At 45.4% G+C, this 18,961-nt stretch overlaps 1 protein-coding gene across 13 annotated transcripts in view; it reads right to left on the bottom strand.

The window, feature by feature from the left end:
- FGGY (FGGY carbohydrate kinase domain containing) overlaps window positions 1-18,961 on the bottom strand; it is a 399,534-nt gene that overhangs the window by 192,135 nt on the left and 188,438 nt on the right. For 12 of the 13 annotated variants that reach the window (XM_037043133.1, XM_037043139.1, XM_037043138.1 and 9 more), the window contains one exon: window positions 11,110-11,238. The exons of the other annotated variant lie outside the window; for it this stretch is intronic. In XM_037043133.1, the coding sequence (XP_036899028.1) occupies window positions 11,110-11,238 (129 nt within the window). The remainder of the gene's footprint in view (window positions 1-11,109; window positions 11,239-18,961) is intronic. 13 annotated transcript variants of the gene reach the window in all.

The following is an 18,961-nucleotide window of genomic DNA, read 5'->3' on the forward strand; positions in this document are numbered from 1 at the left end:
ACAATAATGTAATCGTATTTTTAAGTGTTTAAACGTTACTGTCTGTGTGCTACATTGAGTGACAGAGATGTGCACGTGGGAAGGAATTCTTAGGCCACACGCACTGGGCTGGGCAATAACACTACGCTGCAGGAAAGAAGGCAGTGTGTGCACAAGAGCCACGCTATTCAGGCATGTTTAATGTACTTCACAACACTGAACTCTGTGACATTTTCTTTACAACTTTCAGCTGTGAGAGAACTGAATATAGAATATTGATACTGGTGGGAGAGGTCCCGTCAGGTTTTCACAGTGGTGAGTCACAAGGCTGGTACACTTGAACTCTCTAGGTCACGTTCAGCTCAGGAACCTGTGGCAATACAGATCAAGAGCCTGACACATTCCCTCTAAATGAAAAGTAAGAGCCTCAGCTTTTTCTAGCCCTAAACTTTTGACTCAAAGATTCTCCATGTTTTATTTTTTTAATCTTTTTTGAAAATTAAATTATTTTACTGTTGCTCAATGACAGTTGTTCGTATTTTCTTCCCCTGCCTTCCCCCAGCCCCTCCCTTACTCCCACTCTCCCTCCTGGTTTTGTCCATGTGTCCTTTATGGTAGTTGCCGAAAACCTTTCTCTCCCCACTGTCTCCTTCTCCCTCCCCTCTGGCTACTGTTACATTGTTCTTAATTTCAATGACTCTGGTCATATTTTGTTTGCTTTTTTTCTTTTGTTGATTATGTTCCAGTCAAAGGTGAAATCAGATGGTATTTGTTCCTCACTGCCTGGCTTATTTCACATAGCATAATCATCTATGGCTAACTCAGTTAGCACAGGCTTGGGTGAAGCTTTACAACTGTAGGAGGGAGAGACCTGGAGTCAGACAGAACTAGGTTTCCTCTCCATTCCACCCCAATAGCGGCCTGAGGCTAGGTCTCATTCTTGTCTTTCAACAGCATTGGTAAGACTGTACAGACATAAGCTTGTTGTCCACATTGGTACTTTCTAGTAAACACTTAGGCAACGCCTAGCTCATGCTAAGAGTGCCACATCACTACACTTAGGGCTCCTTTTATGGAGTCAATCCATCCCATATTTGGTCTTCTTCTTTTCCTGTTACCTTCTGTTTTTCCCAGCATTATTGTCTTTTTCCAAAGAATCCTACTTTTTCATGACGTGCCCAAAGGAGAGCTTTCAGCGATGCTTTAGGCTTAATTAGCTCTAGGGCCCACTTTTTCATCTTTCCAGCAGTTCAAGTTGTCTGTGGACTTTCCAACACAAGATTTCAAAGGAATCGGTTTTTCCTATCTGCCTTCTTCATTGCCCAAGTTTCACATCTTTACATAGTAACTAGGAACACGAAAGCATGAATGATCTTAGCCTCGGTCTATAATGACACGTCTGTGCTCTTGGTGATCTTTCCTAATTCGTTGCTGAACTTTGCTTCCATTGCTGACCTTCCAGGTCTCAACTTCTCTTTATTCCTTGGCTGCAGTCTCCACTAGAATCGATGATCAAACCAAGGTAAGCAAAATCTTTAACAAGTTCAATGGCTTCATTGTCTATGTTAAAGTTGTGTATTTTCCGTAGACATGATTTTGCCTTCTTGATGTTAACATGTATTTATACATACATGCATGCATGCATTTATACATGCATACATACAATGTGCATAAAGATATGCACACGTGTTTATAGGAGAGTTTATGAACTCCCACAGCAGGACAGAAACTCCGTGAGAATAGGAATTTGTCTTTGTTCACCTGTATACCCAACACATCTATAACAATGCCTGGCACATTTTTAAAAGGGAGTCGTAATGCAGTTGTAAAATAATGGAATACATCTTTGGATTTCTCTTGCCTACTGATATCACTCACAATGTAAATCTGTTGCGATCACATTAATCATAACTAAAGATGCATAGCACTGTCAGACACTGTTCTGAATACTTCACAGACACCAGTTTGTTTATTCTTCAAAGAACTCCACGGGGCAGGTACCATTGTTGCTCTCACTTCATCAATGGGGGAACTGAGGCACACAGTGTCAGGTAACTTCCCAATTGGAACCAGGATTTGAATTAGTTATGTGTTATAAACTATTGTGTTATCTGTTCCTAAGACTGTTCATTTCCATTGTTTCCAGAAGTCAAACTCTTGCATCAAAGTCATAGTACAGAGTACGATGAGGATTAGAATTAGAGAAAGTTGGGGTGCGGGTGATGCTGCTCAATGATCCAACTGGAGACTAGTTGAGTTTTTCTGTGCTCCAAGAACTGTTTCTTCTTAGTTAGTCCAGACATCTACACTTGGCTGCAGGGTGCCATGAGGAAATCCCTGGATCCCAGTACGGGGAAATCAAAAAAGTATTTCTCTTTGCTCTTTCAAATAACTTACATGAATGCACAGTAAGAGAAAAATGGAAAACAAGGAAATTGGCCAGGCCTATGGAGAGAAGATAAGGAAGCAGCCCGCAGTTCAGACGAGGGGCTGCGTGGAGGGGTGATAACTGGAGAGGTGCACTTTCCCACCAGCAGCTGCTGACGTGCGAGTCCCAAAGTAAACATTAGTGCTCGGGGATATTAAATGGATGTGAAGCACCATGTGCTGAGTTTCTGTGCCATGAAAAACAGTGGACCTTTGGGGTAAGCCTACTCTTGTAAGCAGTGACGTAAGTGCAATACTAGACTCTGGGCCCCCAAACAAACATTTTCCCAGCAGTCTTCTACCTTTTGAACTTGGAGTGGGAAGTCTTCCTAACAGGTGGTTGGCAGTATGGGAACCTGGGGCTGGGTCATTCGGTGTTTTTGTCCCCATTCCCAAGCTCAGTGAAGGAAAACAGCAGCTCATCTTTTCAGTCATATGTGATTACACAAGGGAATAAGTAGAACCTTCTGGTTAAAAATTCCCTCTGAGTATTAGATACGTTTTGGAAGCTGATGAGTTGGTTCGAGATTTACTTGAAATCAGGAGCTCGGCAGGGCACAAAACTCCCATAGGTTGGACTGAGCCATTCTGCTCCATTTTCTTGGTGGTGCTTGTTTCATGGTGGATACAAAAGCTGCACCAAGGCACACAAGAAGCCATGGGAGAGACACACAGATCGGGGTTTGAGTCTTGATCCAACCCTTCCTGATCCTGTAACTTTAGACAAATCCCTTTACCTCCCGGGTGTCAGTTTACTGAACCATTACAGGAGACAAACACACCTGCCTGGCAGTTTGAAATGGCAAGTCACCACACGGACGAAATGAGTATCAACGTTAACCAACAAAATTACCTTCAACTTCAATATGACTGCTGTCCCTAGTGCACAGTCAAAAAAACAGCCAGCCTGGTTTAATGAGCCTGGTTTTATTTCACACAACTGCTAGAGCCTCAGACACCGGAATCATTTCCTTTTCCTAATTTGTAGATGGTGCAGCATAATGGGGGCGAGGGCGCTGGCTGGCGAACTAGGGCACCCAGCGTCTAACTTCAATTCTGACTGTGATGTGCTGGGGAAACGTGGATGACTCACTGGTTTTCTGGGCCTCGGTTTTCCCCTCTGCAAGTTGAAGACTCTGGTACAGAAAATCTTGGAGCAACATTTTAGTTCTAAAGCCTATGATCACTCATTATCCAAACAGAAGCAAGAATTATCAAACTACGGATGTTACCATTTCAGGGCTGGTGACAACTGGATCTTCTGAGCTGTATGGCACAATATTTGGAGATGGGCAGGACAGGGTAGGATGGGGGAGCTGGCTGTAGCCTGAAGGGTCAGACTCTTCCCAACTTTCTGACCACAGAGTAAAGACTGGCCTCCTGGCTAAGGCCAGTCCTCTGTAGTCCAGAGAAGGCCAGATCTGCGGGGAAGCCTAGGGGCCTGGGAACAGGAAGCCCAAAGCTCTCCCTCCCACATGTGTCCTCTCTGCCCCTTGCCACAGCCCCTGCAGCTGCTCAGGTCTCAGGCAGCGATGGTTCTCGTTAAACTAAACCTCAACTGGAAACGATAAACTCAAGATCACGTTAACAGGCCCCCCTCCCCCATGCTGACCTGCATCCAGGAACTCCTGGAACTGTCCTGGCTCTATGTGCTCAAGCACCAACACTGCTTTTCTCCTGCCAAATACCCTGGCATGACTCTATCTGCTCCTCTAATCCCCTCCATTCCTTACAGACTGTCTGCCTCTTTGGACCCACCTTCTCTTTCTCGCTGGATACGCTCCCTCCTGCCCACAGCCGTGGGCCTGAGCCTGGGCCTGGCTCCTACTCAGCACAGCTCAGGTTCAGTCCGATTTGTCTACTTGGCAGCTGCCCATCACTTCTGCTTCTGACCCATGTGCCCAGGGCCACCTGTCCCACAGGCTGTTTCCTCTGGACACCAGGTGACATTTTCCACCTTGGAACTAGACTCCTTGGTAGGGTAGGTGCCTAGAAATCTATATTTTTTTTAAAGGCTCCCTCACCCAAATTTAGCAATCCTTGTTTCTGAGCTTTCAAAATCCTCTCACATTCATTATCTTAATGACTTCTTTGACGCTGGGTGCCATGCTGAATGAGGAGCACACAGAGGTGAACACGATTTGGTGCGAAAACCACAACAAGTGCAAAGGGATGCAGAAACACAGAGGAGGGAGTGATTTTTTTTCCAAGAGTGAGGCTGAGTTTGGAGAAGTTTCCACAGCGGAAGTGACACGCCCAGTGAGTGCTGACACAGGAGTGGAATGGACTGCCTAGATGGGGGCGGTAGCGGAGGCCGCCCCCAGTGGAGAGACGTGCAGGAGCAGAGACGGGGAGCATGTGTGCTGTGCTGAAAGGCTGAGCGGTCAGGTGCAGCTCGACTCTGGGAGGTCAGATGGGGTGGGAATCACCTTGGACTCCCGTTCCACCGTCTTCACTTCTACTTTCTTATCTTTTTACTGAGGACTTAATTTCACAAAATATAGGCTGACAAAGTGCTACTGTATTAGCAGACCCCTTACTTGGGGGCTGCTTTTCATTTTCTACAAAAATCAACTGAATTGAGGAAGGGAAACAGTATCAGCGGGGATGGTTTGCTTTAGAGTAGGGAGGGGCAGCATCCCCGGCCTCTACGCACCACGTTCAGCACCATCGCACCTTGCCCCCGAGGGTGGGCAATAAAATCACCCTTGGTTGGGAATCACAAGTACAGAGGGAAAAATATGAATTTTCGAGTCAGACTCAAGTTCAAATCTTGCCATAACACTAATTACACAATTCGGGAAAATATTATGTTTTCTGCCTTTAATTTCCTCATGTACTGAAGGGGAGATAACTTATGCCTTGAAGGAATGTTATGAGAAGCAAGAGGCAAAGTATGTCAAGTGTCAGATGGAAAACTGGGCACACAGAAGGCAGGTGAGAAGGTCATGATAGTAATAATGCCAATAAGAGTAATGGTTCTAATACCTGTTTTTATTAATGATGATATCGTAGTGGTATTAGGAAAAAGCCTAATTGGAGTTTAAAAGTTATAATAAGCAAATAAATCTCAGTTTACCAAGAAGTAATAACAGGGCAAGAAATGTAATTATATCACCAGATATCACTTTCTCTAGAAATCCTTTTATGATTTTTACATCTCAATTTTGGGTACATTCTATGCTTTTCCAAAGCTCTCCCTACTTGGCACACATAACTGCAAATGTTTATTTAATGTTTATTTTCTCTACTAGACTACAAACTCCCAGAAATCCAGCTCTCTTACCTACCTTACACCCCCATCAACCAGTAAAACGAGCCATCAATTAATGTTTATTGACTTTCCTTTTTAAATATTTGTTACTTGTGCAAATGGCGTTTAAGGGTCAAATCCAGGAGTGCAATGGGTCACATTTTAATAAAAAGAAAGCCATTCCAGGCCCTGGCTGGTGTAGCTCAGTGGATTGAGCGTGGGCCTGTAAACCACACAATTGCGGTTCGATTCCCAGTCAGGGCACATGCCTGGTTTGCAGGCCAGTTCCCATCAGGGGACTCATGAGAGGCAACCATACATTAATACTTCTGTCCTTCTCTCTTTCCCTTCCTCTCTAAAGATAAATTTTTAAAAAAACCATTCCATACAGCAGAGTGATTAGGAGTGTGGGCTCTGGGATCACATGGCATGGATTGAACTCAAGCATCTGCCCTTACTGTGCGAATGTGGGCAAGGTAGATCATCTCTGCGAGCTTCACGGTCTCATTTCACAAAGGGAACAAAATAATAGTATATATAACGTGGCCTTGAGAATCAGTGTTGCTTCTAGAGCACTGATAACAGCGAGATAGTAAGTTGGCAAGTTTTATTGTTCACTGGAACAAGTTATGTTTTGTTGCTGGAGGGAATGTACCTGTAACTCCTTTTGAAACACTGGCTAAACCAATTCTTCCACAGTGAGGAAGAGGAAGAAGAAACAAAGAAAGAAATTCAAAATCTCCACTTTGATTTGATGCTGCAACTCAGATGAGCAGTTGAAGCCGATTCAACACCTGCCCCAGATGAGCACTTCAAGCCAATTCAACATCTGGCAAAGAATCCAGTGTCTGGAAACAAAGAATGATGCTAAACCTAGGCACAACGTTTGCTCTTGACCAGCACTTGCTGCTGTGATAGGAGCACAAAGGACACCGATCTCTAGACATCTAGGAGTGGACCGGAGTGCTCCAAGCACGCTGCTTGGGGGCAGGAATGGAGCCAGGTGCACCTTACACAGGAATGCCTGCTCTGTAATGAGAAGTTACTACAACACTCAGTTTTAATATCATTCCCTCGTGTAAGGAATGTCATTCATTCACTCGTTCACTGAGTATGCATGAGTTAAAGGTCCTCCATGTGCAAAGCACTGAGTAGGTTGCTGGGATATAAGGATGAAATGGCAATGCTTTCTCTCAAAGAGTTTACATACTGGTAAATGAGACAATACTGCACACACAAAACTGGATAATATGCACAGTAATGGAGGGAGTCCAAGATACAGTTGGAACAAACAGGAAGGAGTATGCCGTCAGCCTGGGGGAGCCAGAGAAGGCTCCCACCAGAGACAGTACCAGATTCAAGATTTGGAGGATTCAGGAGTTCATCTCGTAGATAAAAACAACTAAGAGGAGAGGGGCCTGAGGCAGGAATCAGGTTGTTATTGCCTTTCAGGACAGCTCTGGTGCTGGAGCCAAGAACAGACCTGGAACAAAGTTAACACTATTTTTATAAGCTAGAAAAATATCAGCAGCAGGAGCCCTGGCCAGAACCACCCCCACAAAGAGCAAACAAAGCTCCTCCTATCTCCTGGCTGTCTGCTGGGGAACTTACTAACCAGCACCTTAAGAACAAAATGTTCTTTTATCTTTGGTTTTCATTCCCACAAAGTCCTTCCTCTTCTTTTTCCAGCACTGGATAAAGTATGAGTTGAGTTTTACTTGCTCCTTTGATCTTGATTCTCTAGTCCCAGCCTTCTCTTAAGAACCAGAGTCCAGGAGGATTCCTCCAAAGCAGAGTGCTGGCCCCTCCTACCCATCAGAATGTGGGGGCCAGGCCAGGTCAGCACTTGAAGGGACCACAACTGTCTGGGCCTGTTTTTGCAAGGTCTGGATAGCATCCGATCTTGACCTCCAAAGCTGGATTCTCACCCTGACATTCTATGATCTCTTAGCATGGAGCTCATCTAACCATTTCTTGAGGTTGTTCCTGATCTCCAGATACACGGCATCTTAAAGCAGTGAACACTGCATTCTGCTCCCCAGAGCCAGGAATGAGCCGATTCAGGGAAGTCAGACAGAATCAGGAAGCCTGAAGTACTTTTCCAAATGCCTCTCCCAAGGGAAGATAGCTCTCCTGGTACCCTTCTTCCCAGGGCAGTAACTCAGAGAGCTTCCATTTATAAAGCCCCTACTTTGTGCCAGGCATTGTGATTCTGGAGTAAGAAAACTAAAGAGATACCTCAGTATCGCATGCCAACTATGCGCCAGACGCAATGCCAGCTGCTTTATCTACTTACACCACTAGTTTTCGTAACAACCGTGTGAGGGAGGCCCTCTCTCTCTCACTGCAGAAGAGAAAACAGCAGTGTGAAGAGGTATGATACCTGGCCCAAGGTACACAGGTAGGGACAACAGGGGTTTACGTGCAAATATTCAGACTTCGTGTTCAGAGTGCTTATCACAGCATCTGAAACTTTTATTGTTGAGCTACGGACACGCAGGCCAGGAGAGAACAACCAGAATTTTCTCTCCAAAAGGAGTAGGGCTTTGCCTGCTGTCTTCACTGCTGATAACCCCCAGTGCCCAGACCAGTAACGGCCAGGTTCGCAGGCGTGCAATATATATCTTTAGTGACCACATGGTTGGATGAGTGGAAAAACTTTTTAAGACTTTTAGGCCTCTGTTCTTCTGCATATCACTGTGGGGGCACAGGCAGAGTGGGGAACGAGAGTGAATGTTCACTTCCAGGCCTCCTCTCTTACCCAGCCGTGTAATCCCGAAGTGACTGTTGGGTGAAGGGGACAGGTGGAGGTAGAAGGGAGGGTAAGGAAGATAAAACTTGGTCACCAGGGTTAAATAGGTCTTTCCTGTCCCACACTCATGGGAACCCCTTCTCTGTGCCCGTCCCAGCCACTGCTGGCCCTTAGGCGCAACCCTTCAAGAATCCAAATCCTTCCTCTATCTTTCCACTTAAGTAACTTACTTTTGGAAAATATAAGGGAAACTCACTAACTTAAGAGCATTTGTATTCTGAAAGGAATGGAGGCCTCAGGCGAAACTTCTAAGGATAAAATTTCTTTCAGTGATTAGGAAAAGAGTGGGTCATGTAATGGCCTGAGCTCTTAACAGGCCAAGTCCCCCAACATTCTCTTGAGTGTCTCCAGTTCCAGGTGCCAGAGAGCAAGCAGCTTCCCTCCCGGAGGGCACAGTGCGTCCTGAGGAGAAGGGACGTCTGGGGAACTGGCAAGGAAATCGAGCCCTGAAGCTTCCCAAGGTGCAGCCCACTTACTTTCAGCCTAAGGTGGCCCAAGCCCAGTGCTTGCCCCCTGAAGGGGGTGGATGTCTGAGACTGCCGCCCAAGGGATAAGTGGGAACACATGAGAGAGAAAGCTTCCCTGGCCTCACACACGATGGAATGTCAGGATGACTAAGGGACAGAAACTTGTCTAGATCACAAGTTCTCTCTGTGCCTGTCCTTAAAAACCAAAACCACGACATTCCAATCAAAAGCACATACTGCTCATACTGAACAGGACAAGAAACACCCTGGCCTGGGATCCCTATTATCTACCATTTGACCAACTCACATGCATTATTGGCTGTTCATTACTCCTCAGACACAGTGTTAGATCCTAAACACACAGAGATAAATAAGACAGACACGTTCACAGATCTCTGAAAGCTATCCTACTCCATAAATCCATGGACTATGTAGAAGAGCAAGATATGGCTTAATACTCTGCCACATAAGAAAACAGAATAGACTTTCACTCTACAGGGTAAGGCCACTTCACCTTGCCACTGCCTTCATGTGACTTTATTCATTTAATAAATTGATGAAGTGCCTACAGGAATCAAGACACAGGGCTCCGCACAGGGGATACAAGTCCTAGAGGAGCTCCGAGTGTAGTGGAAAAAACAAGCAGGTAAAACAGTAATCGCAACAACGATGTGATCATTTCTTCAGCAGGGGTAGGTAAAAGTGCTGAAAGAAGCACAACCCAGAGAATCTCGAAATAAATCTGAGTGTCCCCTGGAAGGCTCCTCAGAGGAGAAGGCACCCAGTGTGCGTCTTCAAGTTCGGGCAGGAGTGGGGACCAGCTGTGCTGGGAGCGGAGTACATGTGCAAAGACACAGGTGCAATGCTCAGGCGGATTTTCGGGAACACAATTCTACACAGGTATTTAAAAGACAACTCTTGGCTGTAATACAAAGTAGAGACCAGAATATCTTTCAAAGTTTGTCTCACTCTGACCCACGGTAANGAGGAGAAGGCACCCAGTGTGCGTCTTCAAGTTCGGGCAGGAGTGGGGACCAGCTGCACTGGGAGCGGAGTACATGTGCAAAGACACAGGTGCAATGCTCAGGCGGATTTTCGGGAACACAATTCTACACAGGTATTTAAAAGACAACTCTTGGCTGTAATACAAAGTAGAGACCAGAATATCTTTCAAAGTTTGTCTCACTCTGACCCACGGTAAGAAGTTCATTTTCACCACGGCCCAGGGGACACAGGCACATGAATCCACTGCACAGGCCTTGCTGTATGAGATGTGCTCTGTTTTCTACTCTGGCCCATTCTACTCTGAAAATTCAATGGCTGTGATCCACTGAATTCATTTCATGAGGCCTGAGCCATAATTTTAAAAAAACACTGTTAGAAAGAAGAACTAACAAAAATATGAAGATATGGCCACAGGTGCAGTGAGAGACATTGAGAATCTGAACAATCCCCTTCACTGCCTCTTTTGAAAATGCAATGAGGATAAAGGAGAGGACAGAGTTATCACACTTAACTAGTCTGTACCTCATTTTCTGCCTTCCCATCAAATTCTGGGAGAGAGAACTTGATTTCAGCTTAAATTCACTGTCCCCTAGCACCACAACTGACACACAGTAAGGTTTCAATGGGTCTTTGATACAATGAATACATAATACATGAATGCTAGGTTGAGAGTTACTCAGGACATGAAATCAAGACCACACTCAAGTAAGTGGATATAGAATATAAGTCGAATATACTCTAAAGATAAATCCATCTGACTTGTGAGAGTTTCAGAACACCATTAGAAAAAGTATACTGTCATCACCAGTAAGTATACTGGTGTACTGTCATACACCAGTAAGTATACTGTCATCATACTTGCTAGTTGGAAGTTAAAATATCTTTCTCAAACTCTCAGTAAACCAAAGAGCCATCAACATATTAATTCTGATCATTTTATTCTATTCCTCTACATGAAAAAATTAACGAAATTATAAATAAATTCTCTGTTTGATAAAAAGCTCTATAATTCTAGCCAAATGCCTAACTATGAAAAGGCTTTTAATTACCATATCTTGAATCACCAGCCCTTGATCCTGGCTCTAAAAACAGAAGTGTCTTCTGTTGCGGGGAATCATCCATGAGAAAGCAGCCCTGGCAGTGAACATGCAGTAAGAGGTTATTACCTAGTCCTCCCGCATGGGCATCAATAAGGGAGGCTGCCACGGCAATTCCAGCAGGAAGGCCAAGGTCTTTCGCGGCCTCTGGTGTGAGCCCATTTCCAAGAGGAGCTCCAGGAGGCAGCACTTGGTTTCCTGCGTAGACAGGAAAAAAAACCCCAAATACCTGTCAGTTTGAAAAACACAAAAGCAGATGGAGAGTTTTCTTAAGAGGGCCCCTCTGCTCCCTGCCTTTCCTCTGTGTTTCCTCAGCTTCACAAAGGTAGACACCATGCAGCCACAGTCTTGTTGCTCTTTGATGACAGGGACATGTTCTTGGTTCTTATGGGTCATGCTCTGGGGTGCTGTACAAAGGAAGGAGCTCTAAGACATCTTTCAAACTGGGAAATATGCCATTAGGAGAAAATTCTAAAAGATATGAGAGGGGGCCCAAAATTGTTTTTATTGGGCAGGCCCCTTATAGTACAGGCTTCCCTCATTGGTGAGTGTTGTAGAAACCCATCTGTATCACTGTACCAGCTGGTGTTGTTGTGAGAAGCTGCATTCAGCTTCAGTGATTCTTTTCTGAAGACTCTTTCAATGCACTCGCCCATTTCATGATGGGTGATTGACCAGCGCACCTGCCACACGGTGCGGAGCACTCCGCAGTGTTTGACCAAAAATAGCATGACCTCTGCACCCCACCTTCTCTACTCATCCGATCTGGCCCCGAGTGACGTTTGTGTTTATTTGTTCATTTTCACAGATGAAAAAGGTCCTCGAAGAGAAGCGTTTTGCTGATGTGGAAGAGGTGATACAAAAAACGGCACAAGCACTAAAAGGAATCAAAATCAGTGCATTCACAAACCGTCTTGAGCCACGGAAAAACCATCCTGATGGGTGTATTGCATCAAATGGAGAGTGCTTTGAGGGTGACTGAAGTTTAAACATGTAAGAATAAATACACTATTTCTATAAATAAACTCTGGGTTTGGGGGGTCCTGTCTTGTATGTACTCAGTGGCCTCTCGAAGGTTAGACTAAAATGGACAACTATTGCCTCCTAAGAGCAGCTTTCCTGGCACACCTCACATACACACAGGCCACACACCCACTCTTACTTCCTGATGACATAAATTCCTAAGGAAGCTGAGAAAATTTGCTCGTGTAGTTGCTTTCCATCAGAAAAGAAGGAAGACAATAACTTTGCTCCAATAAAGAATGTCTTAAGACTTTCTCAGCTGGACAATAAAGCCCAGTCTAATTTTACAAGGCTGCTGCTTGCACAACCATATAATACAATGTGAATGGGGTGCTTTGGAGTTGTGCAATGCAATGACCCTGACGTTTCAGACGACCTTGAATTCCTGCAGTCAGTCAGGCCTTGAGTTAAGAATTTATTGATTGTCTTGCTTTGTGTGGGTGCTGTGGTGCCATAAAAGGCAGTCCTTGCAGCTCCCCCCTCCCCCCTCCATCTAGTTAGGGAGATGAGAGCAGGACACAGAGAACCCTGTCATTCAGAACATCATGAAGAGACCCATCTGTTCCCAGGTGTTTAGCAGAGGGTAAGTATCCCCTCACCACTACTGCCAAGGAATTCATCATAAGTATTTCCGTAGTATAAGGAAAGATGGGGGTGGATAGAGTATATGCTAAGATTTCTCTCAGCTTCAAGGATTCACAATTCTATGATCCTGAATGTGTGGTCAGCAATTTGCTCCGTGCTAAGTTACCTACCACTTGTTAAATATTCCCTGGAGCTCCAGGGATGGGTGAAGGTGCTTCAGGACTTCTGAGGGTAAAGTGGTAGGTAGGGGTTAGAGGGAGGCGGAGGGTCAAGAGCTCACCAACGTCCTCTAACTGTAAACCAAGCACATCCACGACACATTTTTATCTATTTTAGGTAATAGGTTTCTTTCTATAATTGAATTTGAAAAAAGTTAAGCTAAGAAAAGGAAGAAGACTAAAACCACTGAAATGACTTCTAAATGTTCACTATCCAATAATGGCAGCCATGAGGCGCATGAGGACTGAGCATTCAAAACACAGCTGGAGCCCTGGCTGCATGGGTCAGGTGGCTGGAGCATCATCGCATCAACTGAAAGGTTGCCGGTTCAATTCCTGGTCAGGGCACATGCCTAGATTGTGGGGTCCTCTGGCGGTTGGGATGCGTATGAGAGGCAACCAGTTGATGTTTCTCTCTCACATAGACATTTCTCTTTCTTTCACTTCCTCTCTCTCTATAATTAATAAATTAAAAAAAACAATTTTAATACAGCTGCAGTAACTATGAAGCCAATTTATTTCACTTTAAATCTAAAAACTGACACACAATTCAGTTACTAAAAAGGTTCAAGTACATTAGTAATATTTTGGGGTTGCAAATCTACTTTTCAATGTTAATTTAAGAAATCTAAATCAAGTATTTATAATCGAAATTACGTGTCTGACTGAGATGTAATAGGTGGAAAATACATACCAGATGTCAAAGATAATATAGAAAAGTAAATAACAGCTAAGGGGGGGAAGCTGGGGAGGATGGGATTGAGGAAAAAGGACTCACGGACATAGACAGCAGTGTGGGGATGGCAGGGGGAAGAGGTATAAGGGGACTAAATGGTGATGAAAATGCAATAAAATTATTAAATAATAATAATTTTATATCCATAACATCGGGGGTGTCAAACTCATTTTCATGAGGGGCCACATCAGCCTCATGGTTGCCTTCAAAGGGCCGAATGTAATGTTAGGACTGTGTACATGTAACTACTCCTTAACTAGGGGCCAGGAGCTTGGCGCTGCTGCCGGGTAGAAACCAGGTGCTGGGCCGGATAAAACAAGGTTGGGGGCTGGATTCGGCCTGCGGGCCCTGTGTTTGCCACTGTGGATTACAGGTTGAAATATTTTCAATTTATTACATTATATAATACCTTTTAAAATTAATTTCACCTACTCGTTTTCACCTTACTGCATCTACTAGAAAGTTGTAGGCTATGCACGTCCCTCTTACTGCACTTCAGTTGGATTTCTACGGTTGCGATGCTGAAACGCTGGGTTGGGGCGCAAGGAGAACCTCCAGCCTGCTCTGAGTGCCCAGGCCGGCAAAAACCTGGAAGACAGCAGTGCCCTGAGCTGGGGCCGTCTGGCTCTGGACACCGTCTCCACTGCCCCCACGTCTCACACATACAGAACAGGCAGCGTTCCCATCTACTGGGCACTTCGGGGCCAGGACCGTGCTGAGGACACAGCACGCACTTTCTCACTTCATTGTCACAACAACCCTACGTGAAGGGTCCTGTCGCTGTCCCCATGCACAGATGGACGGGCAGAGTCACCCGCCACCAGGGAGAGTGGATGCCCCACGCTCACACAGACTGCAGACCGACTCCATTCCAATGCCACACCTACGCACTTCCTCATTCATTGCATTACATTTTGGTACAGCTGCTTTTTTTATTTTTTAAAAATGGGTTTTTTAAAGGGAATTAAGGTACCAAGAGAAGTATTTTGGGACAAATATTACATATGTTTAAAAAGTGGCACCATTTGGAAATCATTCCCACAGGCGTGCCTCACTTAGCTGTGCTTCACTTCACTGCGCTTCACAGGTGTTCCGTTTTTTACACACTGGAGGCAAGACCCACCACCAGCAAAAAAAAAAAAAAAAGACTTGTTTTATCATGCCACTTGCCTCGCCTTATTATGATACTTGATTTATTATTGCAGTGGTCTGGAACCAAATCCTCAATATCTCTGAGGTGTGTTGGTACATTCAGAATTTTTTCAAGGATTAATTTGTATAGGAAGGTCTAAGTGAGAACTCAGTTTCACTTTCATCCCCAACTTCGCAAACATAAGAGGTGTAATTTTCATTTTTAAAAAAGGAAAAAGGTTACAGACAGGAGGAGGATGAGCAGGGTGGCTCTTCGGGACTGTAATTCAGAAGGAACCTAGTGAAGTGCTGAGAGCGCCCTGGGCTTGCAGTCAGGAGTTGCGGGTTCGAATCCCACGCTGGAGGACCCCAGGCAGATTTCTCAGCACAGGCAGCATCTTGAGCAAAAGCCAACACAGCCAAAAGGGCCACGTCAACCGAAACATAAGCTGGGGTGGGAACCAGCAGGGGGTGGCGGAGACCCGTAGGGCTGGAGAGGAAAGAGAGGACAGTGTCTGCACTGTCGTCAGGACTAAGGTGCTAAACTTCACCAGGAAGACCACTGGGAGCCCCTGAAGGAGGCTTAAGCCAGGGAGCGCAGTCACTGGATTTGCGGACCTTTACAGCTCTCCCAGGCAGCACGGCAACAGAGGACAGAATGGGGTAAGAGGAAACAACCGCGAAACTCTTTCAGTAGCCAAAGAAAAGATAAGGGCCTTCATTAAGGAATTAGCAGGTGAGATGCAGACTCAGAGGCAGATGGGAAGGATTTTGTGGAGCAAGAAATGTCAGCTCATGGTGGCTGCTTGGATATTCGGAATGTAGTGGACAGGAAGATGTCATCACCTGGACCCCCAATAAGGATAGAGTTGAGGACCTGGCGGAAGTGAGGCAAGCAGACAGCCTCCAGCTGCTCAGGACACCTTTGACAAGGTGATATGTTTCCCAGGGCAGCCATACCTGGTGACTCAGCAGAGTGAGGACAGTAGGGCTCTGATGGGCACTGCTCACTCCTGAGCACTCTGCTGGGCTGGCTGAGGCGCTGTGGGACTGCACCATGGTCCCACTTCTCGCTCTGCCCAGTCCTACCCACACCCCCTTCCTCCCACAGGGGGCACCCCCTGACAAACATCTTATATCCCCAAAGCTGGCACGGCCTCTGCCTCCAGAGAACCCAGCCTAGGGCAGCGAGCCAGGCCTTGTCCTCAGTCCAGTGGTCTGGGAATGAAAATAAATATGCACAAGGATTAACATTGCTCCTTTGAATTGGAACCACAGCCTTCAGGAACAGTGTATCTGGACCCCAAGCAGGAAGAAGCTTTGTGTGTCTAGAGACCAAAAGGCAACAGCTTGGCAAAACACAGGATGATACCAACAGGTGGGCCTCTGGGAGAAACCACCCAACAGATCACACTTCAAAGTCATCTGCCAGAGATGCATTGCGGGGACTGGAGGAGCCGTCAGAGGCAAGCTTCAGTGCAGCTTGACAACGTTTCCAGAAATAATCCTCCTTCCACCATAAAATTAAATTATTCACAGCACTGGTTTTCCCAGAGTTAATCAGGGCTTCACAGTCTCTGTATTTGCAGTCACTTCCAGTCTTCATTCAACCGTGCATATGTGCATTTTAACAAACATTTCAATAACAATGGCAATAGTGGCCCCTGTATGTTTTCACCTACCCTGTGCCAAGATTTCGGTGTGGGGTATAAATGCACAAAGTGGCTCTCACCTCAAAAGACTCCCACCGTGTTCTGTGCAAACCAAGGCTCTAGGGCCCACGTACATAAAATGCTTCAAAGGTGGATGTGGTGTTCCGGAGCATTGAGAGGGGACAGTGAGGTTGACCCCGGGAGTACAGGAAATCAAGATGAAGGTGACATTTGAGCCTGGTCTGGAAAGACGGGTGGCAGATTGCTGATTTCAGAGCTATAATGCTCAGGGGAAATGAATGCCATTAGAGCAAAAATCGGGCTCACTGTAGAGAGCCCCAAGGGACACGGAGTGTTTGAGGCGTGCAGTATGTTGGCACAAAGGACACCAGGGAGGAGCGGGGCAGTTTGGCCCACTAACAAGGGAGGCAGCGGGGACCTCAGGCAGGGCGGGGAGCTCCAACTAAGGCAACGAGTCCCTGCCAGCTGACGGTTTTGAGTCCTCGGTTTGGTTTTTAACAGGATAAACCTGCAGTTTGGAGAAAAGCTACAATTGGACAGAGTTTTTATTTTTAAAACAATCAAGCCAACTGAAAAATGCAGGCTGCAAAACACTATGTAGAGTATGACTTCATTTGAGGAACAACAAAGAAGGTGGACGGACTATGTGTACAACTACATTCCTAGGGGGAAAATTACAGAGAAAGGCTTTCTCTAGATGGAGAAATTACACATGATCTTTTTCTTATTGCTCTTAACTAGTCCATAAATTCTAATTGTTCACCTTGAACATACGTTTCTTGTGTAATTTTTTCAAAAGGTGTTTCCCTCCTTACATATGGTCAGGGGAAATAAATTAGGCACATACATGCAGCAGAATACTACATAAACATTAAATTGAATGAGGAAGAATTCAGGTATGGTTTGGGAAGGCAGCCCAAGATAAATTACATGAAAATGGAAAGATGCAGAACAAAATTCAGTGTATGAGGTCCCGTCTGTGAATTTTGTTAAAGGACACAAAAAATGTAAGTAAATGGACTCCCAGAAAAAAAATATGCAGAATATTGTTACTTAGTGCATTCTTCTCTACTATTTGTGCTCCTTCTATACCTTGTTTTTCTTTTGTGACCAAAACAAAGTTTAAGTCAAAGCAAAATTAAATTCAGGAGAACACTATGCACCTTTTCTAAGCCCAGCTCCCCAGCCTGGGTTCAGGCAGGAGACAGACCGTAGGATGCTTCACTACTTCCTTGGTCTGGCCGGCTTCCATCCCTATGAACACGCTCTCACCTTGGGGCACAAAACAGCAATTGCTCCAAGGGCTCTTGGTCCCGTGTCCCCTGAATTCCCACTCAGATGGGCAGACTCACGTGAGCGGTCCAAAGCTGGGGCCTACAATTATCTGGTGGTTGCAGGCCCTCTTCTCGGGCGGGGGCTACTATTACACCAAACCTTCCCCTACCAGTTTTTCAATTATCTATGACTAATGAGCACTTTGGGAACAGTTTCAGACACACACATAATCCTCTTTCCTGATGTCAGCAGCAGAAATTAATGACTGTGTGGATTGCTGGGAGACAGAAAATGCATTATAATGGTCAACAGAACTGTTATCCTCTCCAGGAAGGGGGACGTGGGGGCGGGGTGTTGTATTAACTGGAAGGTTCAGTGTTCCTTTGTATTCCTACAAACATGAGATAAAACCCGGGGGGAGAGAGCTGGCTCAGAGCCCGTGGAAATGTCAGGGAGGGGTTTGGGCGTGGGTGGTATGCAACCCTGGTTCCTCCCCGCTTGGCACTGGAGCACCAGTCTCTGCTTATACTTGCCAAGGTCAACAGGCCAATCAGATTGTCCGGGACAGTGCTGAGTGACACCCAGCCCTGCAGCAGAGGGGGTCTCTGAGTCCTGTCTGACTGACTGCACTTTCAATTGGGTTTAATGGTAAAAGGACACACATTGGCTGAAAGTCTTTTAAAAGCATGCTCTGGTTTCCATGTTTGTTGTTTCACATGGGTATATTCTGAGGTGTTGTCAAAGACAGTTAAGAACTGGCCCAAATATGGTGGAGCTTCAAAGTTACATGAAGCATGAACCTTCACTAAGTAAAACAGAATACCATCATGTCCCTATGACTGCCAGCAGATTGGCTATGGATATACTTAGTTTTAAAAGAACGGACAGAACCCAGCACCTAAATTCCTCTACAGAGGTCTCAGTCCACTTGGGCAGGTTATCTCAGAGAGCTTTTTGGCCCCTGACTCACAACTGACATAAGACTGACTGAAAAACATTCCAGTAATTCTCGCTCCTGAATGAGAGTTACACATGCCCAGAGCTAATCACTCAGAGAAATTAACAAAAACTCACACCTGACATGTTCTGCCACCTGTTGAAAGGCATGTTCTGAAACTAAGTTGTTCATTTGCCTGCACTTACCTCCTAAAAATAATCTCATTTTAACTAGGAATTAAATTCCATCCTGAATTACAATTGCATGTAAAACTTGCTGATGGTATCTTCATCATTCATTTAAGAAATGTTTACTGAGTGCCTGCTATGTGCCAGGCACCGTT

The sequence above is a fragment of the Sturnira hondurensis genome, unplaced genomic scaffold (assembly GCF_014824575.4).
Source record: "Sturnira hondurensis isolate 20B ecotype Veracruz unplaced genomic scaffold, ASM1482457v3 Scaffold0004068, whole genome shotgun sequence".
NCBI classification, from domain to species: domain Eukaryota; kingdom Metazoa; phylum Chordata; class Mammalia; order Chiroptera; family Phyllostomidae; genus Sturnira; species Sturnira hondurensis.